General features: G+C 41.0%; 1 protein-coding gene across 1 annotated transcript in view; it reads right to left on the bottom strand.

Moving 5' to 3' along the window:
- Positions 1-2,346: 2,346 nt before the first annotated feature.
- LOC148473822 (uncharacterized) overlaps positions 2,347-17,304 on the bottom strand; it is a 26,294-nt gene continuing 11,336 nt past the window's right edge. Inside the window, exons 2-5 of the mRNA XM_088459416.1 lie at positions 13,795-13,873; positions 13,603-13,700; positions 12,816-13,224; positions 2,347-5,212 (exon numbers count right to left, since the gene is read on the bottom strand). Of these exons, the coding sequence (XP_088315542.1) occupies positions 3,390-5,212; positions 12,816-13,224; positions 13,603-13,700; positions 13,795-13,831 (2,367 nt within the window). The 5' untranslated portion in view covers positions 13,832-13,873 and the 3' untranslated portion in view covers positions 2,347-3,389. The remainder of the gene's footprint in view (positions 5,213-12,815; positions 13,225-13,602; positions 13,701-13,794; positions 13,874-17,304) is intronic.

The raw sequence follows: 17,304 nt of genomic DNA, 5'->3' as shown, positions 1-17,304 counted from the left end.
GCCCTCTCCTGGATCACCTTGACCCCAGCTTGGGTGACCAAACACTTTATACTGATAATTTCCCACCAATCGTGAAGATCCTTGTATGTTGTTTGGTAAACTCATGATTTATCGTGCACGATCTCCCGATTTAGAATTCTGACACGATTCATGATAGATCATGTGTCAAATTGGCAGCTTTTTTGACCTAATCGTGACCACAACTGCCGGGGAGCTCCAGGGAAGAGTTCAGGGGAAATTGTACACAATGTCAGATCGTGAGTACATCGCTATGAGTGTAGGCACCTTTAGTAGTTTTAATGGGTAGGGGCTTCTCACATTGCAACATATTTTGAAAGGGCATGGAGGTAGCCGCTAGACTCTGTAGAGTTAGAGTATGTCTACCCATGGAGGAGGCATAGGAGGCACTTGTATCGCCTGACATGTTGTGGCAACCCCATAGGGGGAATTACTGCCAAGGCTGAGGCGGTCTGCTATAGTAGCTAACACCTGTGAGAAGGAAGCCCAGGGGGTTCCTGGGCAGGGGCTGATTGGCCTGGTATGTTATAACACGTTGCACATAGCCCATCCTGAATTAAATCCTCCTGAGTTAAGCCTGCTGTACAGGATTTGCATGAGAGCAGTATACTGTAGGTGCAGCAAATTTCTTGCTACCCTTGCCTTTGCTAGATGTAGCTGCAGGATAGTATAGCACACAATATGGCACTGAGTAGCATGCAACCACTAAGTATGTGACAGCTTTTCACAAATACAAGTGTATATGTAGTACAGTGTCCCTGCCTTAGTTTAGATACACCTGCAGGGGAACACAGCACAGAATATGGCCCTGAGCAGAGTGCAATAACCCAGTATGTGACAGCCTTCACAAATACAAGTAGATGTGAAGTACAGTGGACCCTCTATACACAGATGTTAGGGTTTATAGTGAGACAAAAGGGAAAGGTATAAGCTGACAGAACAGTGAGAATACACAGACAGCGCTAGCATAAGTCACATACAATGCAGAAATCAATATAACTGCAAAGGGCACTACAATCAGCTACTCAGACCGCAGTATCAGGTAGGCTTTAGTGCTACATAACCTGGCTCTTAGGAGAGGTATGAGGGGACCAGGCCCAGCGTTCCCAGAGACAGCTGTGGCTGTCACAAACTAGAAAAGGGAAGTCGGGGAATATATTTTGAGCACAGGATCATAGAAACAGTATAGATGATATAAAACAGTGTATAATTATCCACAATTTTTCAGAATTATACCCTAGTCAGAGTATCACAAATAACAGGCGTGGAGGTGCTCCCCTGAATATATAGACATGGGAAATTGGTTTCGAAGAGAAAAAGAACTCTGTTTGGGAACACTCAAAGACAAATATTGATAAAGATAAAATAAAAGCTACGTTTTAAGTTTATCAATATTTGTATTTGAGTGCCCCAAAAAGTTATTTTTCTCTTCGAAACAGCTGTGGCTGTGCCTGAAGAAAATGGATGCCAGGGATCTGAGGGGGCATAGGAGGATGAACAGCTCAGGGCGGCAAGTTGAGGGGCCACATGAAGGGTGAGCTGACATCCCCTGGCTGATTATTAACCACTGGGATGCTGGACTCCCACTCCAATATGTACCCTGGTGGTGCCGTTGAGTTCCAGATACACTGTTGTCCACACTCAGCGCCTCCGGCCTGTCCCCTCAGATGGAGGTAAGTGCTGAAATGCGGGTTACCGCTTCTGTCCCCTGAAGTTTTGGCTGCAGCCTGGGGTCCACCCGCAGGGTCCGCTAGCACGGTCCCCGGGAGCCCTGCTGAGTCGCTGCTGAGGGGTGATGGAGCGGCAGCACAGACGTCTAGTGCTGCTTGCTCATTGTAGAAAAAAAGTAAAAAATAAAATTAAAAGCTTGGGTTGCATTATGCAGCCCACCGTTATAGATGTGATCCAGCTCCTGCCGGACACCTGGCAAACTGATTTGCCTCAGGGTATAGGAGGGAAGGACTTTAGCATTCTGAGAGTCCAAAAGCTTAACTGGTGTCCGGTCTTCATCCACCATCTACACTTCCCTTCCCCCCAATGTCTCCCTGTGGAGCCCTATGGAACCAGAAGAAGAAACAAGGTTTTGCGCTAATTAATTCCACCTATTAACTACACAAGTACTAGGCATGGCACAACCAATAATGATCAAGACGCAAGAAAAACATTGAAAAAATCTTTTTACACTCAACAAAAAATATATATTAAATCACAATAAGCATATATATAAAAATATAGGCACTGAATAATATGCTCACTGGATCTCACTTCTAGATAAAGATGGATTGTAACTTCCCAAGGTAATTATATCTTATTATTACATATGATCGCTCTAATGTGTCCAGTTTAATGTTTGTTATAACAATCAATCTGGTTGGTATCTCATCAAATAACTCCTGTATGTTAAATACAGACCTCTGGGTTAATATTAATGAGAGCTGTATCCAGCCATTTCTGTGTCCAGCTGTGGTGTTCCTCTAAAGGACTGTAAGTATATGCCCAGCTTCAATCTCAATGTTCACGCTTGGCTATAGAGTGGCTCTGAGGGCAGTAATTCTGTCTGGAAACAGTATAATTTGTGTTAGGTATATCGGTCTATTCATTAACTCAAACACAGGTATACTGAATAAAAATAAAAGCTTTTATACTTCCCTTAGTTAATTAGCATATGACATTCCCTCAAATCCCAATAGTGGAAAGTAGATGTTCGTCTGGCATTTTGTACATGGAAATCCATATTACAATGTAGCAGGTATATTGTATTAGTACATACTGCACAATTTTGTTACATAAATAGATCTTAACAGCATCATCCTCTAATCTCAGTTAAGAGAAGTAGACAAAAAGTAGTTTATTTAAAATAAAAGATACATATACTGGGGACACCACCTGGAGCACCAGGGACACCCACATAAAGGACAGTCCTCTCTCCTCACTGTTGTGTCCTGATGGTGACAGCTTTTATTTCTTTCTCTAGCAAATTAATCTGATATAACTGTTTATATCATCCCATTGCTCTGGGCACCTGGCTTCCCTGCAGCATATAATAGGTATTACATGGAGGGGATGAGGTGGGTGGCAGGAACTGGTCTGTCAGGTCTCAGACCTTATGATCTATTATTAGATGACAGCATTGTTACCGCCTTAGCCACTGTTCCTCATGACTTCCTACACACTTTTATACCTTTAAGGTGATCCAATACCAAATTGCTATAAAGACTGCAGTTACTAAATAACTCAAGGATACAATTAATGGTTTAATGAGATTAGTTTTGTCATTTCTAACAATCAGATCATGAGAATAACTAATCTGAGTAATGTCTGTGATGTTTAACAAGATATGATTTTTGCAAAAAACATTTCCCACACTCAGATCATGGAAATGGTTTCTTACCTATGTGACTTCTCTGATGTTTAACAAGATTTGATTTTTGTGAAAAACATTTCCCACACTCAGAACATGGAAATGGTTTCTCACCTGTATGACGTCTCTGATGAGCAACAAGATCTGATTTTTGTGTAAAACTTATTCCACACTCAGAACATGGAAATGGTTTCTCACCTGTGTGATGTCTCTGATGTGTAATAAGATTTGATTTCTGTGTAAAACATTTCCCACACTCAGAACATGGATATGGTTTCTCACCTGTGTGACTTCTCTGATGTGCAACAAGATTTGATTTTAGTGAAAAACATTTCCCACACACAGAACATGGAAATGGTTTCTCACCTGTATGACATCTCTCATGTGAAACAAGATCTGATTTCTGTTTAAAACTTACTCCACACTCAGAACATGGAAATGGTTTCTCACCTGTGTGAGTTCTCTGATGTTTAACAAGATCTGATTTTTGTTGGAAACATTTCCCACACTCAGAACATGGAAATGGTTTCTCACCTGTATGACATCTCTCATGTGAAACAAGATCTGATTTCTGTTTAAAACTTACTCCACACTCAGAACATGGAAATGGTTTCTCACCTGTGTGAGTTCTCTGATGTTTAACAAGTTGTGATTTTTGTGTAAAACATTTCCCACACTCAGAACATGGAAATGGTTTCTCACCTGTGTGACTTCTCTGATGTTTAACAAGATTTGATTTTTGTGAAAAACATTTCCCACACTCAGAACATGGAAATGGTTTCTCACCTGTGTGAGTTCTTTGATGTATAACAAGATGTGATTTCCCTATAAAACATTTCCCACACTCAGAACACGAAAATGGTTTCTCATCTGTGTGACTTCTCTGATGTCTAACAAGATCAATTTTATATGTAAAACATTTCCCACACTCAGTGCATGGAAATGGTTTCTCACCAGTGTGAACTCTCTCATGTATAATTAGTTTTGATTTGTATGTAAAATATTTCCCACACTCAGAACATGGAAATGGTTTCTCACCTGTGTGACTTCTCAGATGTCTAATAAGCTGTGATTTGTTTGTAAAACATTTCCCACACTCAAAGCATGGAAATGGCTTCTCACATGTGTGACTTCTCAGATGTCTAATAAGCTGTGATTTGTTTGTAAAACATTTCCCACATTCGGAACATGAAAATGGTTTCTCACCTGTGTGACTTCTCTGATGTATAACAAGCTGTGATTTCCCTATAAAACATTTCTCACACTCAGAGCATGCAAATGGTTTCTCACCTGTGTGACTTCTCTGATGTACACCAAGTTGTAATTTCCGGGTATAACATTTTCCACACTCAGAACATGGAAAAGGTTTCTCACCTGTGTGACTTCTCAGATGTCTAATAAGCTGTGATTTGTTTGTAAAACATTTCCCACATTCGGAACATGAAAATAGTTTCTCACCTGTGTGACTTCTCTGATGTGTAACAAGATGTGATTTATATTTAAAACATTTCTCACACTCAGAACATGGAAATGGCCTATCACCTGCCTTAGCTGGCTGATTGGTAATAGGCTTTGTATTCTGTGTAAAACATTTGTCATCTATAGAAGAGGGAAATACTTTATCTACTCTAAGAGCTGCGATAGAGGTACCAGGAGAACATTCCTCATTATAAGCAGGAGGTGATACATCTGCACTGTGAGGTACTGGATGTATAATTGGGGTAACAGGGTTTTCTCTTGGAGAATCTTCTTTGATGTCATTATCTTCTATTTCACAATCTGGAGATAAATATAGATTTTCCTTCAAGATATTCCTGCTGTTACCTCCATCTGCTGAGAATAAAATAAATATATGACTGATGCCACATAAATTTAATTTTCCAATAAAGACTTATCAAATGACCTTAAATCACCATCAAATGGATAAACTCAAGATGCTCCAAGGCACAATATAAAACTCATCACCTGACATTTTATGCTTCGTTATACATAGAGCAGGGATTACAGCTTTATTATAATCATTTGTGCTGGAATTTACTCTGTAATATGACAGCAACGTGTGGTGATAATACAGCTATAACATGTGCTGTAATATATCAGACCGGTGTTTATATAAAATTACAGCAGAAATGTGAGAATAATACGGCTGCCTCCAGGCTTGTAGGTAAGATGAGCAATATCCAGGAGAACTGTACCTGCAGCAATGCAGAGGTCTTACCTCTAGAACAAGCTATGGCTACATATACATTGTACACACTGGTGCTCGTATATATACCCAGCACCTGCTGCTCTGAGCCTGCAAGTTACACGCTGTCCTGATAATGTACACGGTGCTGCTATCCATTACAGGTGTGTCATAGTGTAATTATTACATATAAATTGTACACACTGGTGCCCATATATATACCCAGCACCTGATGCTCTGATCCTGCAAGTTACACTCTGTCCCACTATAAAGTACAGAAGTGTCATAGTGTAAATATTGCTATGCCTGTGCAGCCTTGCAGTCCATCAGTACGTGTGCCTCATACCTCACTACTCCTACACAGCCCTGCATCCGCAGCCTTTCTTTTCCCACACAGCTTATCAGTGCATTTATTCTGTGCCTCCTATCCTGCCTCTGTGCTCTACTCCCCATGGCTCACTCCATTCCGCTATCCACCAATAAGTCTGCCTTATATATCTTGTGACCATTTTAGTTTCCAAATATCCGTTTACATATGTGCAAGATTACTGGGACTTGTAGTTCAAGTCTATTATTTATAACAATTTCATTATTGCCCCCGAGTGCGCTGTATCACTGCTCAATAAATCTGTTAGTACCTGTCCAGTGTCAGGACTGGGGAATCTGTATTTCTCAGTAGCAGCTCAGGTATCTGCTCAGAGATATATATATCCACGAACCAAATCCCCATTATTTATTTATACATCACTGTGAGTGTTTAAACATGGTGAGTGCTGGGTTTTCTGATTTTATATATATATATATATATATATATATATATATATATATATAAAAATACAAGAGCTGGCATAGAGCGCCTCCTGTGCTTATGTAACTTATTATAAAATAAACCTAATACCAAAAACGTTTGTAAAAGTGATTTTGTGCAATTAAAGTGCTAATACAAGGATAGCAGTGTTTAAACTACCATCATCCTCAAATACATATAAACTTATTAGTATGTGATCTTTAGAATAAAAACAGTCTGTACAACTAAAGTGCCAATGCAAAGATCCTTCAAGAATCAGTAAATAAATTAATGGCAATAATAATTATAAATTCACATTAAATTCACAGTATGTATTGAACTAGTTCACATAATGTGAATTTAGGATTTTATAATTATCCACATTTATTTATATTATTTATTACACAATAATACACGTGATATTCATATGTAGAGATTTTAGAAATTTGATTCAGATTTGGAGCAGATGTGGGAAACTGTGACCTTTTAACAAATCTATTTCATATATTGCCCAATATATGGTTAGCAATATATATTTATACTAACAGTGTCTCCATTGTATTATATAGGAAAAAATAACCCAATTGCTACTTCCAGGATTATAGAAATCACGTTATATATGGGAGTACAAAGATGGCAGTGAAAACAGAATTCACGGGAGCTACAAGATGGCCGTGAGCAGAGACACCACTTGGAGTACCAAGATGGATGCCGCCAGTTGGTGAAAGTTAAAACTGGAGATGTCCGGGGAAGTAGTGACGCAGGACGCGACATGCACGTAATCGGGGAACGAGTGGACCTATTAGCCTATCCGGAAGAACGAAGGAGGTTGCACAGCGCTCAACGAGGACGGAGATAGCGGAGGCGGAAGTGACGTAACAAACTATTCACACCACATACTTAGAGGAGGGCGGAAATACTGTGGTGTATGGAAAGTAAGGGCGGAAGTGGCTGTCAAAAGGAGCGATATACTACTAAATAACTTATACTTAAGAAACGGACTTCCAATTCAATAATGCATTAATAAAGGAAACAGTCTATTATAAATATAAGCAATTATTCCGTTCTAATGGGCATGTATCAATAAGAAAACCGGAAGTGATGTCATAAAGGAGACCTATCAATCCTTGTTTGTCCTCATTAGAAGGGGTATAAATATTGGATACGCCACAGGAGCCAGAATATCCCTTGAAGAAGTCCAGGATACGGACGTAACGCGTTGGTGGCTCCTATTCTCTTCCCATTTATGAACTTGCCATTTTTATCAGATAAGCGACGATTTTTTATCCTTATTTATTCTGATAAACTCACAGCTATTTTTATATATATATATATACATATTTTTGTTCATGGTTTTATGTGTTTTATCCTTCATGTGGGAGGATATTATTGTTGTGTCTGATTAAAAATAATTTATGCATTTTTAAAATGAATTTTTTGCACTTTCATTAATTTGCACCTTAATTTATTTCATGCACTGTTGTAATATTATTGCCATTAATTTATTTACTAATTCTTGAAGGATCTTTGCATTGGCAGTTTAGTTGTACAGACTGTTTTTATTCTAAAGATCACATACTAATGTTTATATGTATTTGAGGATGATGGTAGTTTAAACACTGCTATCCTTGTATTAGCACTTTAATTGCACAAAATCACTTTTACAAACGTTTTTGGTATTAGGTTTATTTTATAATAAGTTACATAAGCACAGGAGGTGCTCTATGCCAGCTCTTGTATTTTTTGATTGTTTGTATATGTAACAGATTACCACTGTTACATTATTCTGCTGGTTGAGCTGACACTCATGTGTTTTTGGGGGTGCACGATAACAGTTTCAAAAAACTTTTTAGTGTGAGATAAAAGACACACATTTGAGAAAACACTATATAAAGGGACTTGTACACAATTGGCGCTGCAGTCTTCTGTTATATATATATAGAAAAACCACAGTCGCAGAGGCTGGAGGTAATAATTGTTGTACTCAAGTCAAGTTTTAAAAAGATGCATATATATGTATGTGTGTACACTCCTAGACTGATTTATTCATTTATTAACTTCTTTTGACTAGTATACGCTAGTCCACTAAGAAACATAAAGCAGACCGTGACATATAAGATTATTTTAATGTGAGCTGTCTATTGAAAATAAACATCTAAAAAACGTTTTTATTGAGATAGTGTTTTATCACATTCCAATTTACAAATTAAACATTAAGTACAATTTCTGCATAGACTTGATTTATGCAGTCTATACTCCCTCCTGTTTGAATCTCTCATCCGTATTTTAAATGGTTGTACTCAAAATCAAATATTTTAATTAACAGCTGGATTGAATGTAGCTCATTTAGAATGCTATTTAAGTATCTGGACATGATTACATTGTATCCACCTTGAAAAATGTCCTTGAGACGTTGAAACGCGTAGGTGTTATTCTATGCTAAAAATCCCGTGGATACGGCTCAACTCAACTCCTGTCTGCAACTCTAAAGACCTGTGGATTTCTGCCGGCAGCACCCGGCTCAACCATCTCCCAGGGAGTAGCAAACATCATCCCCACCAACGAGCAAGGGCTCACTCGGAAGCCAGCTGGGGAAACGGACCCTACCTCATTGCTGCACTGCCTGGAGGTATACGGAGCACAAGACAGGACTTTCAATTCGGCCGCAGGCTAACACCTAGGTCCTTCTCCCAGAACCAATACAGCTGGAGCTGTGAGTGGCACCGAGCGGGGACTTCATCATCTGCGACCCCAGAATACTAACGGACAACCACCTATGACAGACGCTCCGCGCTGGTCGGGTTGAGCGTTTAAACATCCAGGCACAAGGTGTGTATTTCCAGTGGTCTCTGTTATACACTCAGGCAATAAGGGACAGGAGTTTTACAGGTATTATACCTATTAAAAGAACTCTTTGCACATATCCAATTGTATAGGCTAATTAGCCTCACTATTAATTAGTGACTATCTTAAAAGACTACTCTTTCAATATCTGGAGAAAGGAGAGAATCTAATATTGGGCCATATCCAGGGATTATACATTTCATGCTACATGTTCATTATTAATATTGTTAAGGTTGTTATTATTATTGTTTTACTTGAGGTCACTTGTTGACACTGTTAATATGATTGATTTATAAATAAATGTTTATGCATCTTTTTAAAACTTGACTTTAGTACAACAATTATTACCTCCAGCCTCTGTGACTGTGGTTATATATATATATATATATATATATATATATTTATGAGGGTGACTACCTCATACAGCCACATTGAGACTGAAGAGAATCTATCAACTCCTAAGCGCCTGGGTTTTATATTTGTTTGTATTTACCTGCTCAATGATGGTACAGAAGGTTTGCAGTAAAGAGGGTCGTATATAAGTCCTCCTCATAGATGGAATATAAGCAGCAGGGCGATATAACGTAGATTATACCATAATAGTCAGAACCAAGAATGGTACTAATAATAGACACTGGGCTGGACTGAGGCCAGATTTGCAGGTAGAGGACAGATGGGACTGTACTAGGGACCAGGGTGGACCTTGAGTTGGAGAAAATACCAGAGATGGAAGGAGATCAGGCTTAGTGATAATACTGGTGCTGCAGTAGGACCAGACTTGGAGAACACACTGGTGCCAGACATTGAAAATAATACTGGAGACGGAGTGACCCAAACTTGGATGAATACACAGGAGCCGGAGTCGTTAGAATGACAGGTGCAACCTTAGCATGGGAGCTGGAACCAGATGCATGTATTAGTAACAAAGCTTACGCACTGAATGCTGACAGGAGCAAGGCTTTATACCGACTGTTGCAGGGATTGGCTGATGACGTCAGGTAGCCGCTGACCTGGATGCCCATTGGAGACATAGTGGACACCTGACCAGGACCAACATGGCAATGCCCAACCCCGAGCCCCCTGAGACCACCAGCACACGGAGGACCCCTCAGTGACACATCTAGTTGGATAGGAGCCGCCATGACCGTATTCAGTGTCCAAAGCCAGTGTGAACGCTGCCGGATCTCCCAACCTGAGACCACCATCAAGCCGAGGGCCCGCCAGCAGCACTCTCCGCGATACCACAGAAGTGAGTACGGTTCCTGACATCAAGTTGGCGGCTGCACTTCCAAGTGTAATCGTGGCAGTGCCGTCTACCGGAACCCCGGTATCAGAATCCCGAACGCCGAGACAACACCGGCGCCAAAATCCCGACAAGACTCAGGATGCCGAAGTTGGGATCCCGGGAGACGGCATCCCGATCGTAAGGACACCGTGGAAAAATATCAGTCTTGGGAGAGAGGAAGATCTTAGGCGCCCCTGGGGGTGTTAGCATTAGGCTGCGGGAGGGGAGAGGTTAGGGTTAGGCTCCGGGCTTTGTGGGGTTTGGTTCAGGCACCACCAGGGAGGGTTTAGGGTTAGGCACTAAGGGGGGAGGGTTAGGCACTTACCGGGAGGGCTAGGGTGCAGGGTATGGAGGGTTAGTATTAGGGTAGAGTAGAGGAGGGTAAGGGTTAGGGGTTAAATATGACAGGGGAACAGTACTCACCGTTCCCCTGTCGGGATTTGCACCTAAGGGTTGCCGCTGTCAGTATACTGACAGCCGGCATCCCGTCCATCTGTATTTCATACCGATTCCGGCTAGCCATGTCTTTCTCTGGCCTCCATACAGCTAGCATTACTTTATTGTACAGATGAGCCCACAAACCCTTAAGAGTTTGTATCTATTATTTCTATTACTAAGAAAAACAATTGAATCGCCCCTGAGAATAAATCTTACAGACTCCATATAAAAATGTTTGTTCCTTGCAAAGTGATTGAGTCTCAGAAAAATTGCAGAAGAATCTCTGATTGTGTGAGATCTCCTTTCAGCTAGAAAATATTTGTCAGTTCTCTTCCCGGGAAGCGCAGAACATTTGTTTCTCCAGGTGTCAGCTGAAAACCGTGATCTTCTGCACTTGGGATTATGGGTTTGTGACGTTCCATAAATAGTTCTTGGGCACTACTTGGATTCTGTTTTGCATCCAGTAGAAGAGATTTTCATAGTTCAGAAACTGGGCAGATCTTCTTGACCAATTCTTATCTAAAAAATGCCAAATGGTTCAGATTGTGGGACAAGAGTACACGTGACCAATCGTCACCAGTATTGACAATTGTTGAATGTGTGGTGTCCATGGACATCAAAGAAGTACCTGCTCCAAATCTGGAAGGGACCATAGTTTCTTCTGAGACTGACCGGTACATTACATCACTTTCAGTTTTATGCTCTGCCTTTTGCCCAGGGAGTAGTGAAGACTGCCCTTCTCAGATCACAGGGTAGGGGGCGTGGTGGGGGGGAATGGGACTTCTATCCATTAGCTAGATGACTAATCAAGGTGTAATTCCCAACCTTGTCACCTATGGGACAGCAGTCCCACCTTACCTGTGCACCACCATCCCGTTGTGCTGGGCCTCCTCAGAGCAAGAGAGGTGTCTACAACACAGATCACCCATGGAAATAAGGTAAGTGTTCGGGAAGGCTTATATGAACTTGGTGCGTAAGAACAGGGAGGTGTACTAACTTAATGGTGAGGGTGAGTTCTAATTATTGGTGTGAGTAATTTTATTTATGAAGGGACTATTTAACTTAATACAGGTTGAGTCTCCCAGATCCAAAATGCTTGGGACCAGGGGTATTTTGGATACTAAGTTTTTCCATATTTTGGCATATTTACATACCATAATTAGTGAACTCGAGGCTGGGCTCCAAGTCTAAACACAGAACGCATTTATGTTTCATATACACACAGCCTCAAGGTAATTTTATACATTATGTTTAATAATTTTGTGCATTACACAAAGTTTGTTCACATTGAACCATCAGAGGGGAAAGGTGCCACTATCTCAGTCATGCTAAAACAAATTCCTTATTTTGGAATATTTTGTATTACTGGATATGGGAGCTTTAACCTTTAGTGAGATTATGATGGTGCCTTTTAACTCAATGTGGAATGGATGGGACTTTCTACTGGTGTGTTTAAAGCTGGGTACAGCTGGAGCAATGTCGGGCCGATATGCCATTTCATAATGACATATTGCCTACATCACTCAGTGTGTACTGGCGATTGTGCACTCCCATGGTCGTGCTGCACATCAAACCTAGCGATAACGCTAGCATCCAGTGTATGGTTAATGAATGATGTAACGGTAATCGTTCCGTTGTTCATTAAAGTGATCCAGTGTGGGCGCACAATCACTGTTCACAGGTGATGTCTGAAAGAATGCCCGTAGCTCGAGTGTGTACCCAGCCTTAGAGTACTGGGGGTAATTATTCTGTGCTATATTGTTTAATAGTATATCACTGAAATATACATTGTCCTCATTAGTTTGTACTGGCAGAGGAGGGTGTAGATTAAGAGATTATTGTAATGACTGTGCAAGGAGAATATGTGACTATTATGTAATAAGTGATTATTACTCACCTGTGCTGATATCAGAAGGGATTTCCTCCTCTTTACACTGCTGATCACCGATCACATAAGTTGGTTCTTCTCCCTCTATCCCTTCTTCTCCCTCTGCCTTCATATCAGTCACATAGGTCTCTTCTTCTCCCTCTATATCTTCTGACTTCATATCAGTCACATACGTCTCTTCTTCTCCCTCTGTATCTTCTGCCTTCATATCAGTCACATACGTCTCTTCTTCTCCCTCTGTATCTTCTGCCTTATTATCAGTCACATACGTCTCTTCTCCCTCTATATCTCCTGCCTTCATATCAGTTACATACGTCTCTTCTTCTCCCTCTATATCTTCTGTGCTATTATCAGTCACATACGTCTCTTCTTCTTCTCCCTTTGTATCTTCTGTCTTATTATCAGTCAGGGCTTCACCCTAAATAAAAAAAAAATTGTTAAAACTTTAGTAGGGTGTGATTTTATTGATATTAAACAATAGAATATCATTGTATAAAGCAGGTTTAACACAAATAGAGATATATCGACCATTTGATTACCCCTACACATGCTGCAGGGAACAACCAGTGATTGATAGCTCAACTGGATGGGCAATTTAAATGCCTGCCCAGTTGAGCTGCCAAGTCTGGCACATCAAGCAGACTACTGGTAAGTGTGTAAACACTAACCAATCGTTAGATAGGTCGGCCGATCGACCTAGTGTCTACCCATCTTAAGACACACACAGCTGCTGTACACATCATATCGTGACAGTCACTTTGGTATATGGTGAGACCTTAAATACCACCTACTGTACCTGATGCTCCAGTGAAATCCTGTGATTCTCCTCTGTACACTCCTGTGAATAAAGAGAATGGGGACATCTCTCTGGGGTAGTTCTGTTACTGGGTCCATCTGTAGGAGACACACAGTGACTGAGTACATTGTATATATGTGATTATCAGGTGATGTGTGTATATACAGGGGCCCCATACTAGTCTCCTCTTACCCAGAGATGTGAGGGGCCAGTGATTCTCCATAATCATGTCCTTGTACAGACCCTTGTGTTCCTCTATATACTCCCCCACCTGCATGGAGACATAGACAGTGACATCCTGACACCTTATAGTTACCTGACACACACAATGATACAGGTATCCCATTCCCAGCAGTCACCTCTCCTGTCATCACCCAGACACATCCCCTGGTGTTACTGTATAATGTCCCATTCCCAGCAGTCACCTCTCCTGTCATCACCCAGACACATCCCCTGGTGTTACTGTATAGTGTCCCATTCCCAGCAGTCACCTCTCCTGTCACCACCCAGACACATCCCCTGGTGTTACTGTATAATGTTTCATTCCCAGCAGTCACCTCTCCAGTAATAACCCAGACACATTCCCTGGTGTTACTGTATAATGTCCCATTCCCAGCAGTCACCTCTCCAGTCAGCAGCTGAATGATCTTGTTGGTGAGTTCCAGGTCATTGTCTTTCTCATGTATCAGTGAGTGAGATAGAGGCACCGTGATCGGGCTCTGGGTCCTGCTCAATCTCCCTCAAGTGTCTGACACGCACCAAAGGACTGATGAATAATATGACAGTTGAAGAGCAAATCTTACAAATCAATGAAATGCCAGTGAGCACAATGCACCCCATGCCTAGATATATGGAAACAAGCAGATATCTCTGCCCTAGAGAGACAGAACAAGGAAAGAAGTCGGCATCTGAACATAGCCAATGTACAGTGAGGAGTCCGTGAACGCACTGACAAGTTATGTAGATCCTAGGGACCAATCAATAATATGGACCCAATACCAGTGTTACAGGGTCCCATAATAATGTAAGGCAGGTGTAACAATCTAGAACCATGTGAAATAATTAATGAGGAACCTGTAGTGTAACCAAACACTGTGACTTCCCCACCGGCCTCCTACATGAACCTCAACACTTTATTTATTCGGTGCACATCAGGAGCTTGATCTTTTACCACAGAGGTGTTTGCAGTTTAGATTAGGTAATGGGGGAGAATGACACACACTGTACGGTCACTACATCTCATTTGCTCCAACTGTGACACACATAATTGTATTTCATAGACAAAAAACCTTACGGTTTCACATGTCCCATTAAGGCTTCTTAAACATGATCTGAAATTTCACAAAACCTACTGAATTTGTGCCACTCAAACCAAAAAAAATAAAAATGAAATTACGATCATTAAGGCTGACACCTTAATGGACATGTTCCTTTCACAATACAGATATGGTATGCCATCACACCCTGTGGTTAACTGCAGATTCAGCACTCTCACAGAGTGAGACTGCCGTCACTCACAAAGTGGTGGAGCTGCTAATTCACAGAATTGTGTGCTCATTGGTTCTACCAGTGCATTGGCATGGGCTGGTAGAACTGTCGCTCGGTGCATGCCAAATTTTAGGGCAGAAAACATTTTAAAAAAAGAGGATTTGGGAGTAATCTAAAGTTCCAATTGTCATTTTTTTCTGATACTCTCAGTTGGGACCACTTTTCTGCTGTTCTCTATGGGGGATTTGTGGGCAAATTTAGACTTGGGGTTTGGTTTATTTGGTAGCTATTGTTCCAGGGTATGTGCTTTTTGGGGTTTAGATAATTGAGAAAGTTACAGTTTTTAAACTATTACCTCACGAATCTGCCATTATATAGATAGGAAGTTTCAACTTGATGCGCAGCCTCAGTAGGAGCGTCCATCAGGTGTACCCACTGTGGCTTCACTTGGGTTCACCAAGATGGCAGGTCAGTGCGGGCGGTGGCAGCGGTTGGCTCGGGGGAAGGAAGTAGCCGTATGCTACAGCCAGAACACGGGGGGGGGGGTAGCAGGCGTTAGCTGCGGCCGGGACCCGGGGGCGTTAGCGGTGGGGCAGGCGGCAGAACCCGGAGGTAGCAGTAGACAGATGCAGGCTCGGATCTGAAAGATTCATGATACCTCCATCTGTCTATAAATAAACACAGAAGCGCGGATGGGATCAGTGAGACCTGTCTGTGCTTCTGTGTTTTAAAAAAGAAAATGTGTAAAAAAAAAAAAAAGAAAATGGTGTGGCCCGCCCCTCAAAGGACCACCAGTACCGGGCTTTGGAGACCCAGTACTGGTTGTGCTAAATACAGGGGACAAATGACGTAGGGGTCCCCCGTATTAAGCACAACCAGCACCAGGCTTTTCAGAACCAGTCCTGGTTGCCAAAACACGGGGGACAAATGACGTAGGGAAATGACATATTCAACGCAAGCAAGCACTGGGCTCTGAGACGGTCCTGGTTCTGAAAATATAGGGGGGGGAAATGAGTAGGGTCCCCCTGTATTTACCAGAACCAGCACCGGACCCTTTCTAGCAGGGGGTGATGCACAGCCAGGGGAGCCCTTTCACCGGGCCCCCCAGCCGAAGCATCACCCCTGACCGCTAGTCAGCCCAAGCCGGGGATCCCTGGGGAGCTGGGGACCCCCCAAATAAAGGATCCCCCTCTTCAAGTTTGGTGGTTTGATGGCATGCAGGAAGATTAAGGTGGTGTATACAAGTTTTCATATATTTTGGTCGCGGACGATAGTCTGGTTCAAACTTTTAAGCTGGCACCTAGATTTTACAAAAATGTGTCAAGCCCTGGTAAAGGTATACATAGGAGGCAATTATAATAGTATAGGTATATATAGGAGGTAATTATAGTAGTAGTGTAGGTATATATAGGAGGTAATTATAGTAGTATATATAGGAGGTAATTATAGTAGCAGTGTAGGTATATATATACATATATGAGGTAATTATAGTAGTAGTGTAAGTATATATAGGAGGTAATTATAGTAGTAGTGTAGGTATATATAGGAGGTACATATAGTAGTGGTGTAGGTATATATAGGAAGTAATTATAGTAGTAGTGTAGGTATATATAGGAGGTAATTATAGTAGTAGTGTAGGTATATATAGGAGGTAATTACAGTAGTATAGTAGGTATATATAGGAGGTAATTGTAGTAGTAGTGTAGGTATATATAGGAGGTAATTACAGTAGTAGTGTAGGTATATATGAGGTAATTACAGTAGTATAGTAGGTATATATAGGAGGTAATTATAGCAGTAGTGTAGTTATATATAAGTTATTGCAGTAGTAGTGTAGGTATATATAGGAGGTAATTATAGTAGTGTAGGTATATATAGGAGGTAATTATAGTAGTGTAGGTATATATAGGAGGTAATTATAGTAGTAGTGTAGGTATATATAGGAGGTAATTATAGTAGAAGTACAGGTATATATGAGGTAATTATAGTAGTATAGGTATATATATATATATATATATATATATATAAAATACATAATTGTAGTAGTATAGGTATATATAGGAGGTAATTATAGTAAAAGTGTAGGTATATATAGGAGGTAATTATAGTAGTTCAGGTATATATAGGAGGTAATTATAGTAGTAGTGTAGGTATATATAGGAGGTAATTATAGTAGTGGTGTAGGTACTGTATATATAGGAGGTGATTATAGTA

This window comes from Taudactylus pleione, unplaced genomic scaffold (genome assembly GCF_031769625.1).
Source record: "Taudactylus pleione unplaced genomic scaffold, aTauple2 ptg000910l, whole genome shotgun sequence".
NCBI classification, from domain to species: domain Eukaryota; kingdom Metazoa; phylum Chordata; class Amphibia; order Anura; family Myobatrachidae; genus Taudactylus; species Taudactylus pleione.
Note: the sequence above shows the minus strand (reverse complement) of the source record. Positions and strands in the feature narration are given on the sequence as shown.